This window comes from Lissotriton helveticus, chromosome 9 (assembly GCF_964261635.1).
Source record: "Lissotriton helveticus chromosome 9, aLisHel1.1, whole genome shotgun sequence".
Taxonomy (NCBI): domain Eukaryota; kingdom Metazoa; phylum Chordata; class Amphibia; order Caudata; family Salamandridae; genus Lissotriton; species Lissotriton helveticus.
The window spans coordinates 940,548,805-940,565,453 of NC_136070.1; the positions used below are offsets into that span (position 1 = coordinate 940,548,805).

A 16,649-nucleotide genomic window follows, 5' to 3' on the forward strand; every position below is an offset into this window, starting at 1 on the left:
AGTGTTGGGACAAGTAGTGAAGTTGGCAAACCCCATGCCATTTTCACAGACAAGAGTATCCAAGTCAGGGGACCTGGTTAGGCCAGAGTCCCCAGGAACTCCCAAAGTAAATGCACCCAAATTCTTGGGGGCACTCCCACCACCTGGGGGATTACTACTAGTAGTAACAGGAGGCTGGGAAGTCTTACTTGGGGGTATGTTTTCCTTATTGGGGTTCTTTGGGCAACTGATGTCAGTTTTCCAATGACCCACCTGCTTGCAGGTTTGGCAATAAGGTTTCTTTTGGGTATTGGAAGGATTCTGGGACCCACTCCCTTCAGAGGATTTTTGGGGCCCTGATGTGGTTTGATCTGAAGATTTATTCCCACCCTTCTCTTGAGGCTTGGTTGATTCCTTCTTTTGGTCACCACCTTGGTTCTTAGGCCTAACCCTGGTTCTGACCCATTTGTCTGCCCTCTTACCCAATTCCTGTGGAGAGGTCAGATCAGAGTCTACCAGGTGCTGGTGTAATAACTGGTTCTGACAATTATTTAAGAGTTGCTCTCTCATAATTAGATTATACAATCCTTTGAAATCAGTAACCTTACTACCTAGTATCCAGCCTTCAAAAGCCTTAGTGGCACAGTCCACAAAGTCAGACCAATCCTGAGACTGAGTTTTCTGGGTATCCCTGAACAGCAACCTGTACTGCTCAGTGGTTAAGCCAAACCCATCAACCAGTGTATTTTCCAGGACTTGGTAATTGTTAGCATCCTCAACTCTAGTAGTGAGGAGCTTATCTCTACCTTTGCCTTCAAAGGAGAGCCACAGTATAGCTGCCCACTGACTCTGGGGGATGCACTGTACAGTGCAGGCCCTCTCCAGAGCAGCCATCCACTTGTGGATGTCATCCCCTTGTTTAAAGGGGGGCACTATCTTACTCAGGTGTTTAGTATCTAAACTCCTTTCCTTATCTCTTGGGAGATTGCTGCCACCAATGGGGACTACCCCACTCATCTGCTGCTCTCTAGCAAAGGCAAGCTTATCTTTGGCCAGGGCAAGTTCTTCCCTTTCAATCCTCAGATTAGCCTGTTTCATCCTTGCTTCATGCTCTCTTCTCTGAGGGGAAGTCAATCTCCTCTGGGGAGAAATCCTTCTCCTCTGAGAAGAGGCATTAGAGTGCAGAGATCTATTGGAGTCCCTAGAATGAGATCTATCTCTTCTAACTACAAGGTTAGGCCTCGTTAGGGTCAGTACTGAGGGTCCCCCAGATCCTTCCCTAAGTAGGTCTAAGTTGGCCCTAGTAAGTCTGCTGACTAACTCAGACCTTTTGTCTGCCTCATCCCCAGAGAGTTCCTCTTCTTCCTCCTCCTCAACTGCATTTTCAGTGTCAAGGAGGTCTGGATCACCAAGGGTACCCTCTAAGGCTGGCATACTCCCATCTGTATGAGAAGCTTTCCTAGCATAATATGTCTCTAAGAGACCTAACAGAAAGGGAGTGGTGGGGTTAGACCCCTGTTTCAATTTCCTGGAGGTACACAAGTGTCTCAACTCCTGGAAATTGAGAGCTGCATATCTTGAGATGACCTGTGGAGGGTCAACAGCCACAAGGGGAGTCTCTGAAGACTCTCCATGGGTAGACATGCTTTTCTAGTGAGGTGCAAGTGGTGCACTTACCTACACTATTTGTTTGCCTACTGATCCCTTGCTAGGAGTTGTAGGTTAGGGTGTGCTAAGCCCTAGGAGCTACAACAGCTGGTTCAGTAGAACTCAGAGTATTCTAAGCTAAGTTATATGTACCTTGGTACTTATGTGATCTTTCAAATGATATTCTTAGGATACGTGTGGTAAAACAGCAAGCTCAAATCCCACCCGCTGCTCACCAATGTGAGAAGTTGGCCTGATATGCAGTGCTCACTATTCTAGTGATCACTATGTATCAGTCCAAACAACCCTTATTGATGTTTGGTTGTAAGTCAACCCGATAGACCAGCTATCCTAGTAGCATGGACACGTGCAGTCTTTAGGCTAAACTCTAGAGGGCGTGTTAAGCCAGCTGTTTTACCATCACATATACCCCTTGAACACCAAGTGAAAGGACACCACACAAGTTGTTATGAAAATAAACGTATATTTATTTATAACAAGACTACCCTGGCTCTTTATGAGACAGGGAGCTAAGCACACAACAAAACTCTTAAAGAAATACTTAAGGTCGCACAATTTACACAAATGCCCGAGGGGCACGAAAAACCATATACACAAGAAGTGGAATGCGAATTACTAGCAGGTAAGTAACTATTCTCATAGGCTTTAGGATCGCTAGGACTAATCTACTGAACCTTCAGATTGCAAGCAGGAGGCCTAGGGACGTCGTGTGCAGAGTGGGAACTCTCACGCGTAAGGCGGGAAAAAGTCTATGGAGGCTAGTAATAGCAAAGTTAGTGTTCTCGGGCGAACCCGACTAAGTAGAGCTGAAACGACAAAGGATCCTGACACTTAGATAGTTAGACTATGCTGGAGCACCGAAATGCTCAGGTTACCTAGCCCAGGGGCTGCGGCTGCATTGGGCTGAAAAGACGTCGGAGATCCTCGTTGCAGTCTATGGAGCCTGAAGAAAGAAGTTGCTGGCAGGCGACCAGTGAAGAAGTTCGTGGTGATCCAAACCTGGATCGATGAAGACCTGTAAGCAGAGGGGACCAAGTTCTGAATTACTAGCCAGTGATTAGGTGGGCACCAGGATGGCACCGGACGAAGTCACCTCGACCAGGTGAGTGGGCGACGCTGGGCTCTGCAGTCTCTTGGACCAGGAGGCGTTGTCGGCGACCAGGATGGAGGGGCGAGCTGTCCCACGAAGGTATCTGCTGTCGACGTCGCTGGACCCAGGATTGGGGCAACAACTCTTGGCAAATGCAAGCCCACGCGGTGGACTCAAAATGGCGTCTGGAGTGGACCAGGAGGGTCCGGGGTGCTCGTCTGTTGGAGGGGAGCAAGGGCCAGTCTGGAGCAACCAGACCAGCGGTGTTTGTCATCGAAGTTAGTCGTCAGAGGGTCACTAGCCAACGGGCAAGCGACCTGGACAACGCGGTGAGCAGTAAAGAGCAGAAGGCCCCACGCAGATCTCGTGGATGCAAGGGGGCTGGACTTCGGTGCTGGAGCTGCTCAGGGTTGGGGCTTCTCGGACCCCAAAGCACTTGGGCGAGGGTCACTCGGTGGTCGTGCTGGGCAAGCGTCGGGCAGTCTTGAAGATGGCCGGTCCCTCGAGGTCTCGTCACACCCACGGGTCTCAGCTGGGCTGAAGATGCAGGTAGAGGTCAGAGGTGCCAGGGAAGCCGGTTCTCGTCGAGCTGGGCAGTCTTGATCCGGAGGAGTGACTTACAGCAGACCGCGTTGCTTGGAAGGTGCCTGCTGCTGCAGGGTGACTACTCCTTAGTCACAAGGGAGAAATCTTAGGAAGAAGTCTTGAGTTCCTTTCGTGGAAAGTAGTTTCAGGATTCAAAGATGATCTAATTTGGAAGGGGGCCTGCTCCTACCTTTATCCTGCAAAAGGGGGCTGGCACGCGACTAAGTCCTGCCCTATGGGTGGGGCTAGGAGGGGGGTGGTTACACCCTTCTCCTTTGTCCGGTCTCGCCCCAGCTCAGGGGCTGGTGTGCCCCCAGAACTGGTTTGAGCCGGCCTATGCACAGTGAGCACCGGGGTGACACTTGCAGTCACCTTCCTCTAAAGCCCTGCCTACCTGGGATACACAAAATCCTGTCTGGGATGGTGCTGGCACCGCCCCTGACAGGAAACCCTTTGTCCTTGCCTCCGTTGCTGGAAGGACTCCCAGCAGCAGGAGGGCAGACTTGTGTCTCGGTGGCAGCATCCATTTTGTGGAGCTGAGGCTCTGTCTGACTTTAACCGGGGTTACAGGTTACATACATGTCGTGTCCCTCTAGAAGGGTGGAATGCTAACCCCGTCGCCAGAATTGGCGAGGGGTTAGTATTCCAATTCGTATGACACCTTACTCGACATGTTTTGATAATGTTATACCAAAGTTAGCATTTGACCGCGAGGTACATAATGCACTTAAGAGTATATGGTATAGCGTTATCATGGAACAGCTATTAGGACTTGGTTCCGCAAGCTGCAAACGGGCTCAGCTCATGCCAGAGCACCATTTCACATTATTCCAAGCACTCTGCCTTCAGGATTGTTAAGGCCTGCCATAGGAGTGACTGATAGGAATATATGTGTCCATTTTAGGGTTAGATATAGGAATACTCTATCTAAAGCAAAGGGTGATTACACCACCTTGCCCCAGCTGTCAAGCAGCCAGTTGTGTCAGTTTTGGATGGCCAGCCAGGGGTGGCATAATACATGCTGCAGCCCCTGGTAGGCCCTGTGTGCACCTATGCCCTGGGTACCTAAGGTACACTGTACAGGGGCTGATAAGGTGACTCAGTATCCAATTAGATATGTACCTAGGGTACATGGAATCCATTTTACAGAGAGAGCAGTGGGCCTAGGGTCCTGAATGGCAGGGCCCCAGGTCAACTAAGTCAGAAAACCAGCAAAACACCAGGCAAAAAGTTGGGGACAACCATAGTCAGGGATCTACCTTCCTACAGAGTGCCTCACGGAAATGAAAAAAAATATTCCCAGGAAGCGAGCACTTCTGGAAGACTACAAGGAGTCAATTAGAAAGATGGTTAACAGGCTATGCTCAACAGGAGGGAGAGAGACATGCCGCACAGCCTAAAACAAATAAAGTCAGCAAACAGAAACCAAGCAAATGTGAGTTACAAAACAAATAGCAATGGGCGGAATGGATTCCTAGGGAAACATGATGGTTGCCAGTTTATGTGCACTTGAATAGAGTTGTCGGATCAGGTGCAAAATCAATGGTAAAGCGCATAGGCCTTTTTTGTTTCATAGGGAAAGTCATGCCAGATTTCATAGGTTTGATTGGTTTATTGTGAAACACTAACAATGTCAGTAGGTCTGACCTACTGAATTGTAAAAGGTATCTAATAAAAAGACAATAGGCATTGAAGGTTGGATTGTTATTACACCGTGCTAAAGCCTGTAAACAAGTATTTTGTTACATAGACTTTCACAGATTACCAGAGTATGCAAGTGTTTTCGTTTTGGCAATCCAGCCAAACTATGGGAATACAAGATATGCACTATAAAAATACTGGTACAGCCCTCATGGGGAATACAATTTTTCTTTGACATCTATAATTTCGTATACATTTGCACTTTTTGACTGTATGCAGGATGGCTGTCTTGTGGAAGCTTGCATTCACCCACACTGACAAACCCTGGGAGTAGAATTACACTAACTATTCCTGCTAGTCCTGGATTTTTCAAATCACCGAAATAGTTATTGTTGATGCTGAACAGCATTGGCAATTAAAAAAAGCCTTGCATGCGTCTTTACACATGTGCATTTATGTATCACATTTCTACAGTGGTCACAGTGTTGTATTACAGCCATTATTGTTTTTTTTTAACATATTATGTAAGTGCTGTAAGTTCCAATGGCGGATGTCTTATTTGATGAAAGGAGTGGGCTGGCAGGTATTTGCAGCTGTCTGGTTTTCCCCAAAAACTATTTTTTTCTTAAATAAAAAAAGGAGCGTAAGAACTGTGGAAAAAACAGGGCAGCAAAGCATCGGAGGAACTAGATGGGTGTAAAAATGAAAAACAACCGAGAGGTATCGGGGTGGGGGGGGGGTGGGGAGAAGTGATGGCGAACTGGCTTGGAGAGTGAAGCAACACGAAGAAGTAAGGATGAGGATTTCAGTTGGGAAGCAGTACACGAGCGTTAGAACAAGAAAACCCATGCACTTGCCGCGTGTGCTGAAAGGAAAAGAAAAAAAAAAGTAGTTCCTGAAGTAAGAAGCAGAAAGATGCAAGTCGTCTAGTTAAAAGGATGATAGGTAAGGTGTGATCCAGGAGTACGAAAAACACATGGGTAAGGAAAGCAATTGAATAAGTAGCAAACCAATAGTAATTAATGGCTGACCCAAAGTATTGCTATTGTCAGCAGTAAGCCTGTGAAAAGAAATAGGTAACACGTTCTGTAGGGAGAAACAGAAGCAACGGGCCTGAAACCCCACTCGCTAAGCCATGGAACCTTACCAAGCCATGTAAAGGGCCCTATGTAGGCAAAAAATGAGGCGTTGTTTCACAGGATGAAAAACTCTGAACAACAAGTAACCTGAGACAAGAATGCAGCCTGCCCTCGCCACTGCTGCGTGCTCAATTTATTTGTTAAAACAAGCCGGTAATGACGTGCAGCCGCGAGTTGTGTGTGCGCGCGCGAGAAAGTAGAACGCGAAAGTGAAACTGATTGCGTTTCAGATGGCGCCTCGAACGGTGAAAGCTGATGGGTGCGCGCGTGAACGCAAGCGCTAGGCCATCAAAAGCATGGGGTAGCACTATGAAAATCCCGCTTACTAAATGACTCGCAGAGAAGTGCAGGCGCTTGCTCAGTGAGACCTAAAAGCGCTATGACGCAGCCAGTGACGACGGTGTCATAGCACTTTTATTTCTTTTACTTTCACACACACACACACAAAAAAAGAAAAAAAACACAGACGACGCCGATTGCTCCCGCGTATTTGGGACCTATTGACTTTGCCAATGTGATTCAGCATCAGCAACAAGCACTGGCAAACCAAAAAGGATTCCTAACAGATTTCAAAGGGGAGAACTCGTTTGTTTGCCTAGCTATTTAAAGGCTGGACCTCTCGCTTCTGTAGACACCATTAGTTCTGCCTATTGCAGCTGGCTTACAGTGGCTCTTAAAGTTCAGACTCTTGCTCAGTGTACTGGGTTACACTCCTATCTTCTTTGGGTTTATTAGTCGAGACTTAAAAGTCCCTAAAATATATGCAGCTAAATAACGTGCACATTTTTTTCTCTAGTTATGTGATACAGCTGTGTACTTTGAACTATGCCTCCATGTAGCTTCTAAGGATGCTAAATATAGAGCTCATTTCTGTTGTGACTACTCAGTAAGGCCTGGCGAAAGAGGGAATTTAAAGTGAAGTGTTTTTTGGAGAAACTTATTTCTCCAGAACACATTTTTTTTCTAGTCTACAATATCCAGTGTACATCAAATGTGATTTTTGGGGTCTGACTATTGTTTGAGCCATCCTACTCTGGTGAGAGACATTTGTGGCTAACTGATCTTGTAGTGATCTGGCAGTTTAAGGATCTCTTCCAGAAGCATGGTGCGCAGGGAGAGGGGGGACAAAGGTTAGTGAAGAACAAATGCAGCCTTTGCAAACATCTGCAGAATACTGATTTACACTTTCGTCACTAAAACTTTAAACGGCTACCTTTTTTGCTCATTATAACGTTTACAATGTTATTTACCTTTCTGAAAACAAAGTCATATTGTCGTGGGTTGACATGGACTGGACCCTCCAGATTATTATTTATATTTATGTTTTTTCTGCAGTGCTGGAACCATAAGAGGTTGCCACAGAAAACAGTAAAATATTGTGCAGAGGAGATGCCAACAGGGGCAAAAAACAATATCATACCTTGCACGGTTACATACACTAGCTACAAACTTGCACTTCTTATACTCCTTATTTCTGCACAGTGAACATCTAATGACTGTTATTCAAGGGATTGCAGCCTTCATAAAATGTACTATAAAAGTGACAGGGTACTGGCAGCCAGACGAGCTGTCAACATGGTTTCGTAATATTGCCTTTAATGTATGCTTCCTTGGATGAGGTTCGCATTAATATCTCCCTTTCTATCTGGACTATAAAGGTAGTATGAATGCATAATACCACTTACACTAGAGTACAATTTTGTCTCTTCACTTTACAGCAAAATTAGCACCAACACCTTTGCACTTTAGTCTGGAGGCATGGAAGAGACAATATAAGATGCTATGTGAAACCCTTAACAAGCCGAACAACCAATAGGACATAAGGCAGCCTCACGGCTAGCAGTATCCGTATTTTATGACCACTTGTTATTTGCACTTTAAATGCCAGGTTTGTACCGACTTCAAAGCATTTTTGTATGGGAAAGCCAGGAGCTACAACTTCAGGTGCCGGAGTGGCACAGATAAACAGAACAATTAAGTGGCAGAAGATCAGTCTGTGCACTCTTCTTTAACCTCACCTCAGTCGTCATGCTAAACTATTGATCTGTAAAAGGCCCTGGAAAATGCGCCGATTCTTTTTATGTCGTATTACTTTTAACGTCTCTTAGTTCATTTTAAAATGTCAATCTTTGCACTGTGTTGTCAATTTTTTGAATGGGTTTTAATCAACTTAACATACTTGAAATGTGCTACTCCTAGTTAAAGTTGCATTAATGTTAAGCATCTTGTCCTTTATAACAGAATTTCCCCTCGATTTGTTAGGTGTGGTCATGTGTTCAATACAGGGCCCATCGTGGTTTTCCCTAAATTAGCCTAACTGTGCACGACCCAGGACGCATTAGCTTTGCACACGTTGCTATATAAAACACGTTTGCTTCAGTGACACATTTATTTTCACACAGAACCTTCAGTTGTTTTCTCGTTCTGTTCTTTCCTGGGATTTAGGCTGAACAGCAAACAAGGTCAAACAACAATGTCCCTTGTTATTTTGTTCTGGTCAGGGACTCACCTAGACAACACAGAAATGCAGCTGTTTATGAACATGTGAACCTTGTCATATGGGTATGCACAGCAGGGTAACACAGAGATAGATATTTTCTAAGAGACAGTCAAGTTTATTTCTGTAGAAGGGGAGGGGGTTAGGCTATTATGTCTTATAATATAACATGACCAGGCTTTTCATAATACACAGTTTATTGACAATGCTGATGGTATTTTTGCTAGGCAATTGTTTTCGGACTGTGGCACATATAATGCGTTCTAGAGTAAGATAGTTTTCACCCAAGTAGAGTCTATGTTTACATCTTTTCTTTGGGCAAAAAAAATCATCACGTATCGCACTCAGCACTTTATATGAAGAACAGGACCGAGGAGGTTTAGTCCTCCCGAACCTCAGGGATTATTACTTTGCTTATTTTGCTCAGTATTTGTCTAGATTTAAATCTCAATCTCAGTGAAATCTTTTTATTAATTGCTTTATGGAATTAATGTGTAAGGAAAGTCAAATCCATTCCCTATTGTTTATTTTCCAATCTGCTAAGCGGGTTCGCTATAAGTGCCTTCACTGTTTTTTTAAAAAACCTCCGCTGCATACTCAACACCCGCTCCGCACGCAAACTCGCCGTCGAGCTCTGGGACCTGCTCGACACCACCACCCCAGACGTTGCCTTCCTTAACGAGACCTGGTGGAACAACTCCTCGGCACCGGACATCGCCACAGCCATCCCGGACGGTTACAAGATGTCCAGCAGAGACCGCACCAATGGGATGGGAGGAGGAATAGCCATCATCTACAAGTCCACCCTCCCGATCCACACCCTCGCAGAAGACTCCCTCAAATCCGCCGAACACCTTCACTTCCGGATCCACACCGACCACAACACCACCCTGAGAGGAACACTCATCTACAGACCTCCCGGACCCCGGGCCCTCTTCAGCGACTCAGTCGCCGACCACACCAGCACCCACGCACTCGCCTCCACGGACTACATCCTCCTCGGGTACCTGAACGTCCACCTCGAGAACACCGACGCCAACTCCAAAGCCCTGATCGACAACCTCGGCCTCCGACAACTCGTTACCGAACCCACCCACGCGGCCGGCCACACGCTCGACCCAGTTTTCTCCACAAGCACCCACGCCACCTTCAACCACACCACCGAACTCCACTGGACTGACCACCGATGGATCCACTTCACCTTCAAGAAACCAACCACGCACCACCGCACCAAACAGCTGCCTCGCCGCTGCTGGAGCAAAGTTAGCGAAGACCAGCTGACCTCCACCCTCGCCCAGAACCCACCCACCGACACAGACGCCGCCACCCGAAACTTCAGACAGTGGATCGACGACTGCGCCAAAACCCTCGCCCCGATCAAGAAACCCTCCATCAACCACCCCAGCAAGAAAGCCGCCTGGTTCACCGAAGAACTCCAGATCTCCAAACGAACATACCGGAAGCTGGAGAAGAAATAGCTCCACGACCGCACACCAGTTAGCCACGCATCCCACAAGGACGTCATCCGCAGACATCACCAACTCATCAGAACAGCCAAGAGATCGTCCTTCAAAACCTGACTGGACAACAACGCACACGACAGCAAACAAACTTTTCAACATAGTGAAGGAACTCTCCAACCCCAGCACCAACACCAATGACATCCCGCCCTCGAAGGAACTCTCCAACCCCAGCACCAACACCAATGACATCCCGCCCTCGCAAGATCAGTGCGACTCACTGGCCACCTTCTTCCATCGCAAGATCGCCGACATCCACGACAGCTTCAACTCCTCATCCGCCCCGACTGCAACAGACCACACCCCGAATGCCACCTGCACCGACCAGCTGACCTCCTGGTCCCCACGTCAACGATGAAGAGACACGCAAGGTCATGAACTCAATGCACTCAGGAGCTTCGTCAGACCCCTGCCCACACCACGTTTTCAACAAAGCTGACGCAACCATCGCACCCCAACTGCGAAAGATCATCAACATCTCATTCGACACAGCGACATTCCCGGAAAGCTGGAAGCACGCAGAAATCAACGCCCTCCTCAAGAAGCCCAAGGCGGACCCCAGAGACCTTAAGAACTTCCGGCCCATCTCCCTGCTCCCCTTCCCGGCGAAGGTCATCGAGAAAATCGCCAACATGCAGCTGACCCGACCTCGAGGACAGCAACATCCTAGACTCATCCCAATCCAGATTCAGACGCAACCACAGCACCAAGACTGCCCTTATTGCCGCCACGGACGACAGCGAAACTTCAGCCCTCATCATCCTGGACCTGTTGGCCGCCTTCGACACAGTCTGCCACCACACACTAAGAACACGCCTCCAAGAAGCAGGAATCCAGAAGAAGGCCCTGAACTGGACCGCATCCTTCCTCTCCGGCAGAACCCAGAGAGTCCACCTCCCGCCCTTCCGATCTGAAACCACCATCATCTGCGGCGTACCCCAGGGCTCATCCCTCAGCCCGACCCTGTTCAACATCTACATGGCCCCCACTCGCACAAGTGGCCCGCCAGCACGACCTGAACATCATCTCCTACGCGGACGACACCCAGCTCATCCTCTCCCTCACCAAGGACCCGCACACCGCCAAAACCAACCTCTACGAGGGAATGAAGGCCGCCGCCGAGTGGATAAGGAGCAGCCGTCTGAAACTGAACTCGGACAAGACGGAGGTCCTCATCCTAGGTCCCACCCCCTCTGCGTGGGACGACTCCAGGTGGCCGACCACACTGGGAGCAGCTCCAACACCCACGGACCACGCACCCCAGGATTTATCGTCGACTCCTCCCTCTCCATGTCGAAGCAGGGCAATGCCATCATCTCCTCCTGCTACAACACCCTCCGCATGCTTCGCAGGATCTACAAGTGGATCCCGACCGAAACAAGAAGAACAGTGACCCAAGCCCTCGTCAGCAGCAGGCTGGATTACGGCAACGCACTCTACGCAGGAATACCGGCCAAACACCTGCGACGACTACAACGCATCCAAAACGCCTCAGCCCGACTGATCCTCAACGTCGCCCACCGCAGCCACCTCACCTCCCACCTAAGAGACCTGCACTGGCTCCCCATCAACAAGAAAATCACCTTCAAACTCCTCACCCACGCACACAAAGCACGCCACAACACCAGACCAGCCTACCTGAACGACAGACTCAACTTTCACACACCCCCCCCGAGCTCTGCCAGCCTCGCCCTTGCAGCCGTCCCGTGCATACAAAGAACGACCTCCAGCGGCAGATCCTTCTCCTTCCTCGCCGCCAAAACCTGGAACACCCTCCCCACCCATCTACGGCAGACCCAAGACCTGCTCACCTTCAGAAGGCTCCTCAAGACCTGGCTTTTCGAGCAGTAGCAAACCCCCCTCTCCCCCCCTCCAGCGCCTTGAGGCCCTCACGAGTATGTAGCGCGCTTTACAAGTTCATTGATTGATTGAATGCGAAAAGTGTAGCATAGACTCCAGGATCCCCAAATAATAAGAAAAGAAAAGGACCATGGCGTCATTTTGTAGGCGCAGGTGTGCTGACAAAAATATGTTGATGCTTTTAATTTTTGACCAATGCCCATTGATCATTAAGGGGTGGGGGGGCACACAAAAGGTATTTTGTGTTTTTTTAAAGTGGGTAAGGGTGGCAACATGAGGCGCAGAGGCAACTTGGGGGCGAAGGGAACACTTCAAGGTAGAAGGAACAAACAAAACTGGAGAAAGGGAGAACAACATGCAGCGGGGAAGCACCCACGAGCGAAAGCAACATGCCCGGTGGGGAGAGCTTGAGGGTTAACACATCAGAGGGGGACCGAATTATCACACGTGACAGGAGTGTGCAGAGCGAAAGATAAGTACACCAGGGAGACAGCAAAAAAACATTTACAAAAAAGAAACCACACACAACCCACCATGAACTTTTTGAGAAGTTTAACACAAAAGGGAAAAAAGCTGAATCTGAAATATCACACAGAGTAAACAAACAAAAGAAGATGGAAAACCCGCACATGCTAACTAACAAGCAAGCTAAAGAGTGTCAATGAAGCCTCCCAATGTACGGCAAAGGGCGGTATAGAAGTACACTATAAGCTAACAATAAGTATAGCAACAAAGAACGCATGCGATGTCTAGTAGGTGAGACCTAAAAATGCAGCAAACACTGTCTGGGTATTTTTAGACTTCAGAGTAATCACCAAGGCGGAAACGCGTTCTTTGGGATGAAAATGGACACCAATGCAATTCAGGAATTTCCAGGGTGATCTGGGCTTCCTCCTGTAGTGCGAGGGAAAATCCCACATCAGCTAAAGATAACAAACCAGTGCAGGGGTGTATCGATGGACTAGACCAGGAGTTGTTAAAAGAAATAACGATTACACAACGTAGATGTTGAATGCGAAAAGCAAAAACGTTTGATCACTACTGTGCAGTGATGTGCCCACTATGTGATAATAAACAGGTTCAAGGGTTGCTATACTGCTATTACTGTGCAGTATCCAAACACATTGACACGTTCAAATGTTTCGATAAAGGAGTGACGGAAATTAACATGACGTTTCACATTCACACTACAAAACCAAACCGTAGTAACTGTGCAAGATCTACTGATGCACATTCTGGGGGTCCCACATTAATTTCCGTATATGTGAGTTTTAGATTTCATTTCACGATACATCTAGGACATCGATTTATCACAAGGGAAGGGGATCAACAGGCAATACAAATACGCAAAAAACACCCTTGTGTCCATCATTCAACTCGCCGCACGCTGGTATAATAATAATTTAGCTATACAGAATTTAAAACATTAGCCTTGCATGCAAATCACAGGACATAGGGGGCACTGGCGTAGAGATGGGCTAGGACATGGCAGCGCCGAACTGTGTTCGTTTCACCTGCGAATGTAGGTACCTTGATATTTGCAATACCTCTTACACTTGACGCGATTAAGAATAAAAAAAATAAAAAATCTAGGCGGCTGCTCTGCAGGCACTATTTTTAGCATTATAGAGTATTAAGAGCTTACGATCTAAAGTCCAAATACGGCATCCTTTCAATGAGCATCTCTCACACCGATGGGAGCGAGCTAGACTCCAAACAACCTTTTAGCAATGGCATCCTTCTCGTAACGGGGCAAATTACCAAGTGCTTGCAGCGGTGCCAAAACTACAACACCTTGGTGTAAGAACGCTGCAAACTAAATCACAGGCGTATTAGTCTTCACAGTGACCCGAGGTTAATCGTGGAGAACAGCCCAATATCTCGAAATTCAACACTACGATTAAAGAGGATGTGCATCACCAGAGAAACAATCCAGAATATCCCCATAATGAAGTGGCCGAAAGGTGACTAACCTGCCAAGGAATGGGCGGTAGCTTGCTGAGGTGAGTGTGACATCACATTGAGCACAGATTAAAAGCAGTAGCTTGTCCTTTCCTTTTCAAAACAGTATTTATGCTCGTCTTATACAACAGTCCGTCGCTAAAATCCCTAATGAAATGTAGAAGTGGGATGTCAATTACAAACACTACTCACTTTAAAGACCGTATGGCCGGGAAAAGGGTTGAGCAAAAGGCAAACAGTATAGTGTATGTTTAATTTCTTTTCTTACACAGGACGTGCCAGTGTGCTATACGTTCAGAAAAGCAGATCCAATATAGGGCAAATCCACTTGCACTAAGTAAATTAATATCCTATTGAGTTTTATTGATGTGCTTCAGTACATTGAGCTTTAAGCCATAAAGTATACGTAGCATAACCATCACTGTGTCGTTTTAGGTTACCTCACAAACGGGGGCACTTTGCAAGTTTCTAAACTAACAATATGTACAGTGGTACAGCCCATGGCACGGATGCGGCTCATAAGCACTCTAAGTCACGGAAGATAAGGAACACAACCATCTATAGTGTCACCCGCACCACTGTTTCTCCGAGAACTTCATAGCAGCAGAGGGTGCCAAGTTAAAGCTTGCGCTGCGAGTGAGAGGACAGGCAAGCGTTACACAACACCATATTAAAAAGGCACCATATACTTACGTGTCTCCCTCGTCTGAGAGATATCCGAAAACTTCCACGGCCCAGGGATCGGGGTCTGCGCGTTGTTCCAAGCGGATGGCCTGCACTAGATCCCTCACCTCCACGACAGTCGCATCCTCATCCTGTAACGAATCGCCCAAAGCAGAGTCAAAGCGTTCGAATTCCTGTTCCACTGAGACTTTGTGGGTCTGTTCTTCACTCCAAGGTTTTGGGTCCTTGATCCCCGGAAGCTCCCCAGCCCTCGCCAAACTATCAGTAGACTTAGGACTCCGGAGTTCTCTCTCCCAGTTATTTGTTACCGGAAGGCAACCGAGGGAGTCGGGAAGGCTCAAGAGCTGCCCCTCCAACAAGGAGCCAAGACCGCTGTCGCAACAATCCTCGTCAAGCCGTTTCCCCGACATGACTGCGCCGAGCAGCCCTGTCGTTTCGCTACCGGATTCCCCCCAAACGGGGTATTTTTATGTAACCTGGGAATTCCCCATTAACCCGACCAATAGCTATTTCAGTTCATCCCAGCTCAAACCAATGACAGAGAAGATCACTGCGAGGCCGAAGGACAACAAAGATGGCGGCCGAAGCTATTTTAAAGTAATCTTCAGAACCTATTCATGGAAATAAAAAAGGGACCCATATCTCACAGCTCATTCCATAGCTGCAAACGGCGGCCGTTTTGGAATGGCGATTATTGTACTAAATAAACCTGATAGGATTGAATATAATACAGAAGTCCACTACGGCAGATTATCACATCACTTTAACACTAAATAAGGATATGAATCACTGCCAATGAAAGCTATATATGAAGTGAGAAAATAGATATTAAAACAAGATTACATAAGTTATTCATTTTATAAGGGACACGTTTTCAGTCTACGCTACAAAAAATGTGTGTTTAAGATTGATAGGTGTGTCTCTCTCTCCTATGCCAACACATGCACCATCATACCTCCAAACAACCGACACCGAAAGCCAACAAACTCCCTACAATGTCATAAGATTTTTCACATAATGTTGTTATAACATTTTTCTGCTTTTGTGTGCTGACAAACGATGTTGATGAGTGGATGTATGAAATATATCTGGCAACGTTACAAGACAAACATGAGAATGATACTAAAAGGTTATGCCTATACTGGAAAATTTGAAATATAGTGTAAAGTCGCTCTCTTGTAAATAATGGCACTGGGCTTGATCAGTAAGTAAAGAACTTTATTTGGCAAGTACAAGTCACAGAGGAGCGCCGGCCGGCGCTTCCGATCACTCTGCGCCCTTCGCGCGCTCTGCCTACGCTGCGCGCGCAGCTTCTCACTTCGCCGTCGCACGTCACGCCTACGTGACGTGCAACAACTAGAATGCGTATGCTACATATCTCCCCCTTTTTATTAAACAAGAAAGAGTCACTCACAGTTCATTGTCCAATTCAAAATCTCGGTATCTGGAAGGTCTTACCACCTGCCTTCCACTCCTTGTGACCCTGACGGGGTTCTCCATTGACTCTTGACTCTGAGTCTCAGGGTTTACTGTCCCTTCGTTCTCAACTCTTCCTTCGTGCGTGCTTCTCTCCTGCCTGTCCCATTCCAATCCTTGACTTTCATTTCCTCCTTCTTCTCCACTTTCCGTTCCAGCTCTCTCCCCAACTTGCTGTTCCGCGGCTGCTTGATTATTCTCCACTTCGGGGCCTTCCTTGTCTTCCCAGTCGGCGCTCTGTTGTTCCCAGCCCAAAACTTTATTGCACCTGGCCATGCGGTCTTGGGACCACACATTCCCGTCGCTTAGTAAGGCAGCCCGATCGTACACTTCCACCACTTGCAACGGCTTGCTGTACTTGCTGTCTCCCTTCTTCTGCAGGGTGGCCAATCTTACTCTTACCCACTCTCCATGCTCCAGACCTGTGCCTTTGACATTCCTTCGTTTGTTGTAGTGGTTGCTGTAAATTGTCTGTGCTTTCTCCAGGTTGGCGCGCACCACTGCGGGGGACCATTCACTGGTGATGAGCTTTTCCTTCCAAATTCTGT

At 47.4% G+C, this 16,649-nt stretch overlaps 1 protein-coding gene across 1 annotated transcript in view; it reads right to left on the reverse strand.

The window, feature by feature from the left end:
• NFKBIB (NFKB inhibitor beta) overlaps positions 1-15,176 on the reverse strand; it is a 64,243-nt gene extending 49,067 nt beyond the window's left edge. The window contains exon 1 of the mRNA XM_078661177.1: positions 14,635-15,176. Within this exon, the coding sequence (XP_078517303.1) occupies positions 14,635-15,035 (401 nt within the window). The 5' untranslated portion in view covers positions 15,036-15,176. The remainder of the gene's footprint in view (positions 1-14,634) is intronic.
• Positions 15,177-16,649: the final 1,473 nt, after the last annotated feature.